The sequence below is a fragment of the Labrus bergylta genome, chromosome 10, assembly GCF_963930695.1.
Source record: "Labrus bergylta chromosome 10, fLabBer1.1, whole genome shotgun sequence".
NCBI lineage: Eukaryota > Metazoa > Chordata > Actinopteri > Labriformes > Labridae > Labrus > Labrus bergylta.
Window position 1 is genome coordinate 21,439,034 of NC_089204.1, and position 12,694 is coordinate 21,451,727.

Sequence of the window (12,694 nt, forward strand, 5' to 3'; positions counted from 1 at the left end):
TGTGGACTCTGGAGCTCCACTGAAGCTGTCCCTCTTCAGTCTCGCCTGCCTACGGAGAGCTGAGGCGTCTCTCTCTGGTCTCTCCCTACCCTGCACAGCACAGCACAGCACATTCATTATTAATCTAGCAGAGTCTCTCCCTCCTTTTCAGCTCAGCCAATTACAGCCAGGCCCCTGCGACTGCTGCCTGTCTCATTTGACGCTGCACTGCTCGGCTTTGATGTCTCTATCAACACACAAGAGCCGGAGACCAAGTCTTAATAGAGCAGAAGGGGATTACGTGACTGCCTGCCTCTGGGGGTGGAACATTTTTTTTAATGTATAAAATATATGTTTAATTCATACTTTATTTTATTATCAGGAGACTTTGGCTCAGGCTTTAGTCAGGGTCTTGCCACTCTCTGCTCTCCTATCACAGTGACATGGTCGTTAATCCTGTTACTCCTTCATATGAGGAGTCGCACAAGCCTGCAAGTGGAGCAAGCTCCTCCACCCGAGGCCTCGCACTCCTCCCTCTTGGGCTGGTAGCCTTTCCTTCCTCTGCTCATTTCATGTGGAGAACGCCTTCGTTAACAAGCCGCAGCAGCAGCAGCAGCAGCACTGATGGTTTGGTAAGATGTCAGGCTGCTTTAAGGTCAGAAAATGTGTTTTTTTAATCAGAGCCCAGGTCAATTACCTTCAAAATCAATTGAGGAAATGTAAATGTACTTTAACCTGGCAGACATATCAAAACAAAACCTCCACATCTGTACAGAAACAGAAACAAGTCCCTGTGCATGATGTTCAACAGATGCTCGCTCTGTCTCTAGCGAGCCAGTTGTGTCCACCCTGACTCATTTATGTGTTTTAAGTAGGCTTTTCGCCCTCAGTTGAACTTTTAATAATAATCCTTCCATCACTTCCCTACCTCAGGTCCCACCCGCTATTTGCAGCGCTGACCTTTAAAGCAGGAAGTGACTGTTAACACAACCCCGGCAGCTGCAACAACGGCAACCTGCTTTACAGCATCGGACTCATCAAACACGGCGGTTTGTGCAGAATTTTCCTCCCTGATCAAGTGCACATGCTCCGACTCAAAACTTTACATTGGTGCCCTTAGCGATGGTGTCGACATGAAAGATCTCACTGGACACCTTGTTTGATGACAAATGCACCGTTATACACTCAATTGTTTCCAACAGCGGAGGGAGAATATTACATAAACCTCTGATGTAATCTTCTGAACATGACTCAAAGCACTGGGGAACCCCACGCAGAAGACTCAAAGCTCGTTTCTTTAAGAAAAGACAACATTGCATACATTTATTAGGGATGGACGCCAATTCCAATACATGCAAATCACCATTGTCCTTTATATGTAGTGTTGACATTATTGCAAACACTTGTCTCCCTGCTGTTTTGTGTATTATATTTTTATTATCTTAGGATAAAAAAAAACATTAACAATTACATGGGATGCCTTGTTCTGCATAACTTAACGTATACACAGTGGGAACAGGAATGGCAATGCTTTAGACATCATCACAGCCTCTTCATAACCCCCCCCTTCCCCTCCCAACCCACCCCCAACCCACTGCCCGCATGCAGTTTGCACTGCACAAAGACCAAAAGTCACGTGAGACAGCCTGCAAAGAGCACAAGAAGCATTCACAGTAAAGGAGGAGAGGAAAGAGGATGGGATGGAAGGGGGGGAGGGGGGGGGAGGTGGAAGGGTAAAAGATGAGAGGAGAAAGGGGGAAGGAGGAGAAGAGAGGGAGTGAAACAAAGTGACTGCAGCACTGGCCTTGGTTTAGACAGGAGAAGGAGCAGCATAGTCCTAGTATTTCATTCTTACTTCTCCCACACTTCAACTCCCATCTCCTGATTGTGGTACTCATTGTCTTTGACACAAAAAAAGTTTTATATACGCATGTATATATGTATATATGTATATACATATACGTATGTATATATATAAATACATTGTTATAGCTACAGCACCTTTTCCCATGGGGCAACAGTGTCAATACCTCGCACATGGTACATGGCCGTGCCAAAGAAAAACAAAACAATATATTGGTCAGGATATTTATCTTTTTTTCCCCTGAAGTTGGCATTTGACATGATGATATTCTATTGCCGTCTGGGGAAGGGACAAAGGTTCTTCTTTTGAGTTTATATTCAAGTTTTCTCCTTTTTTTCTGGTGTATAATTTCTTCGTTTCCTGTCGTTAAAAAGAGTTCACACTTTTGTGATTTGCGTGTGCTGCTCTTCATCAAAAGGTTCATTTTCCGGATCAGAGTCAGTGGTGTCAGAGTATCGATAATGGTCTGGCTCATTGTCGCTAACGTCCGGGGTGACGGATGTCGAAGTGCTTGCTTCTGAGTTCGAAGGCTCCTCCACGGTTTTCGTAAAATACAACTTCACCTGGAAACAAAATGAAACGATGCCGACTTCAGTCCGTGCACAACAATCATGGATATAAAAAAAAATGATTCATTTGACAGACTCAAAGAGGTTATCAAATAAGATCTTTACCTTGAAGTTTGGCGAGAAGTAGCGATTAGCTTTGTCTTTGTTAGCCTTATCCAAGTCGTTCTTCGTGAGTGTCAGGATGAGGTAGTCCCTCTCCCGGTCGCTTTCCCTGCCGCCGTCCCTGCAGCTGTCCCTGCACTCGGTGCTCTGCGGCTGGCCCTGGCCCGGTGCCGGTACCCCCTGCTGGCTCTCTGCGTTGTTCACTGCCCCGTTCTCCATCTTGTCCCCGCTCTCCTCTGGTCCGGGGATGAAGAAGGTGTTGACCCAAAAGTGAAACATTTTGTCCTGGAGGGCGGAGGTGATGAGAGGAGACAAAGAAGTGTGAGAAGGAGCGTTTTAAACCAAACTCAAAGGATGACATTTATTTATGGGCTGGATCCTTCCTTTGTTGCTTTTCTTATGACATTTTAAGTCCTCCCCATTTTATTGCCAGAGTAGCTGCTAATGCTAACATTAGTCTGATCAGTCAATTATCATGCTTTGTTGTTACTGCTAATACTACACCTACTTGTTCCATTATCACTGGTGTTGTGGCTTTAAATCTCTCATTCATTGCTTTGTCTTTCTATTACACTTTTTAAGCCCAACACAGACGCAGCAGACGGCTGTTCAACATGTGTCTGGTTCTGCCTCTTAAGGGTCCCATATTATGCTTTTTCTGGTTTTATATGCCCTTTAGTGTGTTTTCCAAGTGTCCTGTGCATGTTTAGGCACATCTATGTGCAAAAATTCAAAGGCCTTGGAAACGCGGCTTCTTCTACGACCTCCTGTTAGCTGTAGCATTAGCCGCATGTAACGCTCGGTTCTAGCCCCCCTCGATAAAAATGTGTCAGTGTGAGATCACTGATCTAAGCCCATTGGCTCATTGTGGCAAGCCCAGCAGCTCATGTTGAAATTTCCGAGACGCGTGCTGAGCAACTGACCAATAACGACAGAGCAGATCGGCAGACCAATCAGAGCAGACTTGGTCCACGTGGGGTCTAACAGTGTGGGCTCAACAGAGTGTAGCTGACGGACTCAGAGCGTAGAGGGAGCAAGGAGGAGCAGTACATGAAAACAGACACTTTTTTCGGACTTTAGCTATTGTGAACGTACAAAAGTAGGTACATAGATTAAATATACGAACCCCAAAAAGGGCAGAATATGGGCTCTTTAAGGAAGTTGCCACTGCTACTTTGTTAAATATTGCTCGGTGCAGTGCTCATGGTGGATTCATGTTGGTTCTTTGTAAATAATAGTACATCTAGACCTGCTCTTTCTGTAAACTGTCTTTGAGATAACATTTGGGTTCAGCTACACAAATAAAAACCGATTGCTTATTAAACCAACAATGTGTGTCTCTATCTCTCAATACTTTCCCGCTTCTTTACCATTCTGTTTATTTTTGAGCATATTTAGCATGTTGAATGAAAATAAATCTTCTAAAAAGGCTCAGTGTCCTTCTGTCACTTTCCGCAGCTTTTACTCAAACGGGTTAACACAGCATTTGCTTGGGACTACTTTCAGCGGCGGATTAATACACAAAGCCCATACTGCACAGAAAAAGAAACTTTATCAGGCTGATGTGATAAATGAAAAGGGTACATTGTTTATGATTTCTTTTCATGGAATTTGTTGACAGTTAAAAAGTTCTGAGTCTTGCAAGCATGATCTTTTAAGAGCAAGAACTGTCAGCATCCAGCTGTAATGGATAATGTTTGTTTTTTTTCCTTCGACAAAGCAGATGTCATGAGAACAGCTGAAATATGTTACTGGTTAACGACCAACAGGAGAACCTGACAGTCACATATAAAACACACACACACACACATCAACACAACTAACCTTCTTCATCATCTTATTCTGTTTATGGAAGAACTCCACTTTGATGTCTCCACAAACGGGCAGCGGCTGGGGGAACTCGAAAAACATGTGTTTCTCTTCGCGCCTTGTGTGAGCGGGGTTCGACGTGTGAATTTTGACTTTCAGCTGGTACACCACAAACTGGGGATCTGCAAAAAGTGTCAATATTGCCCACAGAGAGAGAGAGAAGGAGAGAGGGGAGTGCGGGTAAAGATGATGAGATTTTTGAGAGGACGAGATAGAAAACACACCCCCCCCCAAAAAAAACCCCAAAGTGAGTTACGATAGGAGCAAGAGAGCAAGAAAGGATACGTATAAGTGTTATTACATGAGTTTGTTAGAAGAAGCACAGCACACCGTCATCTCCACCAGACAAGAAGTGCAAAAATATTATATTCAGATTAAGGGGGAGGCGAGGAAAGTTAGCAGATCACAAAACCTAACGTCCAAAGAGACCCAGAACCAGAGACACAGGACCCTATTCTGACAGACTGTCCAAACCGAACAGTGACTGAGGTAACACGTTGCATTTTAGAGAGATGTAACCCATCCCTCTGTCTGTCAGGGTGGATTTGGAGATGACATCATATGCCTGTAAGGTAGTCCTGGCCTGCTAGGAAATATGTCTACCCTCCTGCCTGGTGGATCTCTGGGGCCATATAAAAGCAGATCAGCGAAATCATCACAACAATAATGGATTAAAAGGCTCATTTACCCCAATGCCAATTCCCTTTCTTGAAGCCCTGAGGGATCGGCTCGCTCCTGTTTTTAACGGTACTGTCCCCTTAGAGAGAGAGAAGGAGATTATCACAAACAGGGCAACCTGGCCAGCCAATCAGGGGCACGACAGTACAGTAGGCAAACAAACACAAGAGCTCTACAGAGATGTATATAAATTTGTATACACAGATTTGCATCTAAGTAGCATGTTCCTAAAAACAAACAGTAATTGAACTTGGTGTGTGCATCTTAAACATTTGACACGGGACATGTGTGTTGTACATAAAGCGTGAAGGGGAAACTTGGTAATTACTGACCATCACAAAACATCAAGAGATATGTATGATGTTGAGCTATCATTAGCTAGCATCTCCTCAAGAAGCTTGATGAATGTGTGTGTGTGTGTATTGAGATGTCAAACTCAGAATAGGTCCTTTTTTTAAATGAATAAAAAAAGAGTTAGGAGGAAAGAGATAGATCAATACAGTCGAGGTGTTGTGAAAAAGGCACAGACATGAAGAGAATGTGCTTTTTCTGACTGACATAAAAAAACACGAACAAATTCAGACACAAGCAAGGCAACGCATTGTGTAACTCATATTTGCGCAGAAAAACACAGCATTATTTTCTCTTCTTAGAGCAGAGAGAGAACTAGAGTAGTTTTAAGACAAAGCGTTGACATTTAAAAAAAAAAAAAAAAGTATTGACCATAAAAATGCATTCATGCTTCATTATTAGCACAGAAACTTTACCCTGGGTCTCACCAGCACTTTCCAAGTTTGAGGACATGCAAAGCTCAGTTTAGAGTTTGGTTTCAGCCCGTTTTTCTGCTTTTTAGTAAAATCAAGCAAAACTGCCATGTGCCTCAGTCGCTGAATACAGGGGACAACAAGTGGCACTGTTTCACAAAAGTTTACAACACAGTCATTGCAATCGAGCCTTAAGCAAACACTGATATGTATAACTTAAGTTACTTATCTACACGGAAGAATAGTGACAATAAATCACTGTCCATGTTCTTTCATTCCTTCACTACTGACCGTCTGCTGTGCATAAGCTTTCCCTGTTATAGTCTGAGTAAAGAAAACCTGTGGTGAATGATGTATTTAAATATGCATAGAGTAGTATCATCAGCAGGTAAACAATTTAACACACACAGAGTCTGACTGTTATAAAAGCAATCCTCCTGAGGATGCTCAAATTAAAAAAAAAAAATAGCTGCTTAAATGACTCCTTACTTAACTTTCTAAGAGTCTGGAGGGGATAAATCTGTTTAAATGTGACAGATAATAATAAGTAAGAGCCTGCACTTGTTGGGTCCAAAAAAGATAAAATAAAACAAATACTGCAGCAAAAGTCAGCCACACTTGAAAACCCGGCACAGGACTCTAGCTCAGATGACCCTCTCTGATTCTGTGGTGCTAAAGCGGAGCGTGGGTGAGCCCTACAGTGCACACAGCACATCCAAGGCTCTTGCTCCGTTTGAACAGCGGTGTGCATTGCCTACGCCCTAGTTTGGAGTTGAACATGAGCGTGACTCACTGCAGGTGCCCCCGCTGAACATGGGGAGAGTCTCGAACACCATTTTGTGGAAGAGGAGAGCCACCGGCTTGTACTCGAGCTGGTTCTTCAGCAGGTAGCTGTAGTAGCACACGTAGCGGCGCTGGCTCGGGATCGTTACTCCCTACAAAGACAGGATGGGTGTTAACAGATTTGTTTGTTTTTTAAGTGTGCGCACGTGTTCTGTTTTTAATGTATTCTGACATGACTGTGAATTAGGTAATGTCCATAATGATTCCTCAAGGTTTGAATAAAGGTGGAAGGAATGAATGACGGAAAAAATTGGTTCTCTTACAAGTTTAAAATCAAAGCCACAATTAAAGATGTCAGAATGTCATATATTTTCTACAGTTAGCTCCAAAGATGAATATTTCTGCTTTTTTTTATCCTTGTCAAATGACTATCAGTAAACAAGTCCCTCAGAGAATTATCTGCATTTTTAACTAACTTGAAAACTTCAAATCGTCTAATTAAGGACATAATTTGTACAAAAAGAAAACAATGCAGTATTTAGCTGCATCACTTTGTGTTCAGCACTTTTCATCTCACCTTCTTGTCCCTTGTCCTGACTTCTCCATAAAAGTCGAGCGCTTCCTGGGCCTCCTGGAATTTACCCCGATGGAGGAGATAGGCGCAGATCATAACTCCGGTGCGGCCCTTCCCAGCCTTACAGTGGATGGCCGCCACATGATTGTCATCCTCGCTGAGCCAATGGTCCAGGTCTTCACAAAACGGCTTAATTAGCTCCAGCTGAGGAGGGTTGTGGTCTTCGAAGGGATACTGTGCAACTGATGCGTGACGGGGTGCAGGCCCACGCAAAGTTGTAACCAGAGAGGAGAGAAGAAAAAAAAAAAAAGGAAAGAAAGGAAAGACACATGGACAGGTCAGAGGAGAGGGAGGAGTAGATTTTAATCGATTCTTTGTGTCATCACTTTCAAGAGGGAAGGCATCTATGGAGTATGTGAAGCCGCCTACCTCTGCAGTTAAATTTGGCAGCATCGTAGTGTCTTTCTGCACAGCTGAAACGGGAAGAACGAAAATCCAGTTAGCCACCACAGAGAGAGGAAGTTATTGAAGAAACAAAAGAGCAATTCAGGTAACGACAAAATGTGGAACACTTACAGGTTGTAGATTTTGTAATGGTTTTTATGCTTTGAATCCAAAAACCTGTTTGCAGGAGAGAAAATCATGTTATTGTAAAATATGTATGTTTTCTCTAAGACGTTTATTCTGTCACACCGTTACCGTTTAATATGACCACAACGCTGATAAAACTCACCGTACTACATCGTCTATATTGTTTCTGTAAACGCCTTCGAGTCGCTCTGCTGGAAAGCCCATAGCAATGATGTTTGGGTAGATATCTGGTCAGGCAGGGGGTCAAGGAAATGTGCATTGTGCATGACTGTGGAAGGAACCAGAGGTCTAGCTATGCTTTCAGCAGCTATGAAACAAGACTCAATGAAATGCATTTGTTTATATAAAATAGTCTTTTCTTAGAGGAACAACTACGAGGATGCAGAGATCAGCAGCAGAGCTTGAACAAAAAAAAAGAAAATTCCAGGCAATGTCAATATGAGTGTGTCAGTGTGGTCATGGATAGATGGGAGCACAGATCAGTGTGTGTGTGTGTGTGTGTTGTGACAGATGGCCTTGACGGTGAGAAGCACGCAGTGAGGACGGGCGTTAACAGCGCTCCTGCATGAGCCAGGCCCACATGTGGGTGCACGAGGAGACTCTCCGCTCCATGACCTGCATTTATTTTTAGAGCACAAAGTTATATCGGGCCGATAGCAAATGTTCGGCTTAACTCTCTTCCGAGCTCCGCCGGACCAATTTGAATTTCTACCAGAGCAGCCAATGTGAAGAGTCTCAAAAAAAAAAAAAAAACTTTAAAACAGGCAATCCTGTGTGTCTAGCACACGCAGCAGGAGTCAGGTGTTCATTTCTGACATTCAGTGACGAGCAAGGGGAAACACCCTAAATGAACCACACACACCAGGATTCCAGCAAAAAAAAAAAGTTAAAAGTTGTGATTACACCACCTCCCTCCTGCTAAACCTGGCTGCCTTGAGGGTCGCCGTACATCACAGAACCGGGCTGTGTGTGTCAGCGAGGGATAGTGATGGAAAATGTCTTGGCCAATTACATGGTGACATACATACAATCTTAAAGGCATACATCAGCGTCACGTTGCAGTGAAAAGAATAAATTGAGGTGGCATGCGTGTCTTTGAGACTCGCCTGCAACGCCTACCTGTAACTGAAGTGTGCCCGTCGCCACAAGCGGTGGGATTTCACACTTTAACCACTGACTAAAGGGCAACCTTTTCTTACACTTCCTGTGCCACGGTATCAAAAATAGAAAAGCTGAATAATTCTAATAGGATGTGTCTGTTTCGTTTGAGCAGACCTTATTTCACTGAGAGTCAAATCACTTTTTAACTGGTCAGAATAATTAGACACACACATCTGACAACTCTGGCAAAAAAAAAAAAAAAAAAGATGGCTCTCTGCACAACTTTGCTGCTGTGCACACTTGCCGGTTATATATAACATATCACATGTATTTTCGGTTTATTCAAAACCTGATCATTCCTTGAAGAGTAGGAAAAAGCAAAATCTTGAATGTGTCCCAAATTTTCTATTTGGACATCAATTTAAATATGACAAATATCATCCTCCGTACAAAAGTACCTGCCCATGCAAACAAACAACAACAGCCCTTTCATCGTAAACACACACACACACACACACACACACATCATTGATCAGTCAGCAAACCCTCTCAGACAGAAACATTCAGGGATCCAGTGCAGCTAGATGCACATACAAGGTAAAAGCTATTTCAAATAATTTAGCAGGGAAATAAATAACAGGCAGGAGTCTTCAATTGTCTAGTAATAGTTTTTTTTTCCAACAAAAGCCCTAATTCAACAAAGGTCAATTTAACCCAGGCATGAATTCAACAAGCCCAACAGTAAATCTATGGTCTAATGTGTAGCTACTGCCCCATAAACTCGTCCATTAATGCCTCAAAGACCTCATTAGGCGCCAAATGACAGTTTTCTTTGCTACTTGATGGGCTACTCTAACCATGGGACCTAAAAAAGATCCAAGTCTGACTATTATAAGTGTTTTTTAAAAGCTGCACAGCTCCCAAGAGAGCCTCAGCCCAGGGCATGGGGGGCTTGGTCTCTGCAGCTGGGAGGAAATGCACATACAAGACCCCCTGACGGAAGCTCCAAGGAGGAGGGAGAAAAAAAATTAGAGAGAAAAATCAGCCGTTTCAGGCACGCCTTTTCTTTAAAGCCAGCCCTGCCTCAGCTCCATGCATATACACAGAATCCACAACTGAAAGCAGGAGAGAGGGTGGGGGGGAAAGGGAGAGTGGGAACCGGCGAGCTCTGAGCAAGGAGGGGGTGGGGAGGACAGGAAAGGAGGAGAGCAGAGGAAAGGGGGCAAGCAGAGGGAGGGAGAATTAGAGTGGGAGTAGTAAAGAAAAAGAGCAAAGGAGAGGTGGTGGGTTGAGAGGGTAAGAGAGGGAGAGAGCACTCAGACAGCAAAGCTGATACAAGATCACTGGCAACTCTATTTTAAGGGCAATTCCCAGAACTGTGATACTGCATTACATAACTGCAGAGAGCCCATATTGTTTTTAGACACCGTGCCAAAAATGATAAAAGGGATGGTTTGAAAGGGCCCACATCTGAACAAGAGGAGACTGTACGTCCAAAGAAAGATGTCACCTTTGAATGGTGCGCCGTCTTCACACCTGCAAAAAGCACCAAAGCCCCAGAAAGACATGAGACGAGCCTCACCAAATTGTAACACCAGGTGAGAAACGCTGTGAAGCACAAGTTGAAGCATCAGCAGTCGCACATACATCCCAGCTAACATTTTGGTCTGCTATCAGTTCTACATGCCACATATAGAGGCAGAAATGGAGAAAACGTGACTAGAAATCAGCTCTACATTTGCTTTTTTAACAAAAGGAACACCTCTACCCAGCAGTTATCAACTTAATGCAACAATACTGATAATAATCAGAGACCTGTACATTTTTTCACATGCTGCACAGATCAAGACAGGGCTGGAGCTTATCATGTAACATTTTGTTAAACTGCCCAATACTTTTGTCAACAAGTCTATTAATCTTCCTCGCAAGTTATTGAAGCCCAAGTTGTAATCTTGAATTTTTTGGATATGACCAGTGGTCAAAACACATAAATGTAATTTTATGTCATAATGAAATGAAAAGCAAAAAAAAAAGCTTTGTTAAATGCCACAAGAGAAAAATCTGGGATTTTTTTGAGTGCATAAAACAACTTGAAATAAAATCTACTGATCCAAAGTTTGGATGTCAAGATGTTAACTGTCATGAATTGACTACTTCTTCAACCTCTTACTCCACAAATCGAAGGAGCTCGACTGTAATGAGCTGAAAGTGGTTACAAGTCTTCATACTAAAATCATGTGCATACATCCACAACAACAACAACAACAACAACAACAACAACAACAACCATTACCATGCACCAACTCTCTGCACTGTCACATATTAGATTGTGCAGCGAGTTGGCCATATATAGTTTATCACCAGCCAAATAAGTCAAGACACTAACTTTAGTAAGTAGACACAGTGCACTGAGGAACCAGGTCAACTATTATCAGTGGCAATGGATGAGGAACAAGTACTGCAGAAGGGACAGAAATAGCAATACTCCAACCTGGAAATTATTTTATCTCTATAGATAAAGGGGACCAGGAAACATTAATTAGATTTTCCACATTTGTTGCAATCCATCAATAAATACTCACCCATAGAGGACACATGTGAGGTGATCTTGCATTTTAAAACAGAATCCTACCATATACTGCATTAATAACACACACACACCTACACCTTAAACAGAACTATGTATATTCTAAATCTAACTACCTGCAAACCCCAACCTTAGAAAAAAGAAGACCTAATGCTTCTAACAACCTCCAGCTAGGTCCACCAAAGGGGGAATGGTATGCGAGTCGAAATGCCTGTCGTTATTCTTTAAACACACAGTTATGTCCAGTTGAACGGGCTATACCAGTTTAATTTGACTCCCGACATTTATGCTCACTGGTTTGACAGATCCACCATCTTTCAAACATGCTGGTGGTGACAGCAGAGCTTTCGCTGTCTGACCAACTAGCCAGCTAGCCAGGTAGCACACAAGCTACCTACATCACGTTACTGACACTTCCAGCTCTCTCTCTCTCTACACCAAATGAAATAACAATAATAATAACACATTTAGTGCAATAACAACAACACATTTAAGTGGTCAAAGTGCAGGGTGGTGAGAAAATAGGGATCACATTAAAAAAAAAAGGATACAAGTTAAGTCCAAGTCGAACCCATCTTCTTGGTATCTCCTTTTGTTCCGGCTGACCATTTCTTTTATAAACATAGCCATTGTAGCAGCTGACAGGAGTCTATATGGGGGGAAATGGTGAAAACAGGTTTTTTTCTTTAAAAAATCTGGTCCTGTGTGTCGCAGACAGTTGGGAGGAGGGGGGGAGGTCTGCTCTCCTTGAATTTGTGCTGGTCCTCACAGAGCCTTGCTAGCCAGCAGAGCTAGCAGTGCACTGTCGGTAGGATTAGAAAGGCTTCCTCTGGATCATAAAGACGGGCCTTTGCTCTGCTCCTCCGTTGCAGGCCCGACTTTTCTCTCTCTCTCTCTCTCTCGCTCTCTCTCTCTCTCTCTCTCTCCCCCCCCCCCACCCCCCCCAATCCCCCCAATCCTGCGATTCGTCTTTTGCAAAACAACCCCCCCCCTCGTAATAAAATACATGCAGAAAAAAAAAACCCCTTTTGGATGCCAGACAAAAGGTCCCAAGTTTGACGGCTCAATCGCAAAGCCGGCGCAATTGACACAGCGAGAGGATAAGAGAACTCACCGGGTTCCCCCCCCCAAAAAAAAAAAAAAAAAAAAAAAAAAAAAACCCGTATCCAGTCACTCACACGGAGCTAGCTCGCTAAGCTAACTAGCCAGCGCAGCTAGCTAGCAACAATAGCT

General features: G+C 43.1%; 1 protein-coding gene across 2 annotated transcripts; it reads right to left on the reverse strand.

Moving 5' to 3' along the window:
* Nucleotides 1-1,271: 1,271 nt before the first annotated feature.
* On the reverse strand, nt 1,272-12,403 carry ptena (phosphatase and tensin homolog A). Of its 2 annotated transcripts, XM_020630906.3 has the most exons (10): nt 12,013-12,401; nt 7,916-8,000; nt 7,759-7,803; nt 7,612-7,655; nt 7,186-7,424; nt 6,619-6,760; nt 5,072-5,140; nt 4,339-4,505; nt 2,518-2,799; nt 1,272-2,406 (listed from the first exon to the last, which is right to left on the reverse strand). In XM_020630906.3, exons 1-10 carry the CDS (start codon nt 12,089-12,091, stop codon nt 2,221-2,223), a joined length of 1,338 nt encoding a protein of 445 aa, XP_020486562.1. In that variant the 5' UTR covers nt 12,092-12,401; the 3' UTR covers nt 1,272-2,220. The 2 variants fall into 2 exon arrangements, with proteins under 2 accessions (XP_020486562.1, XP_020486563.1); XM_020630907.3 differs by lacking the exon at nt 5,072-5,140 and having other exon boundaries at nt 12,013-12,403.
* Nucleotides 12,404-12,694: the final 291 nt, after the last annotated feature.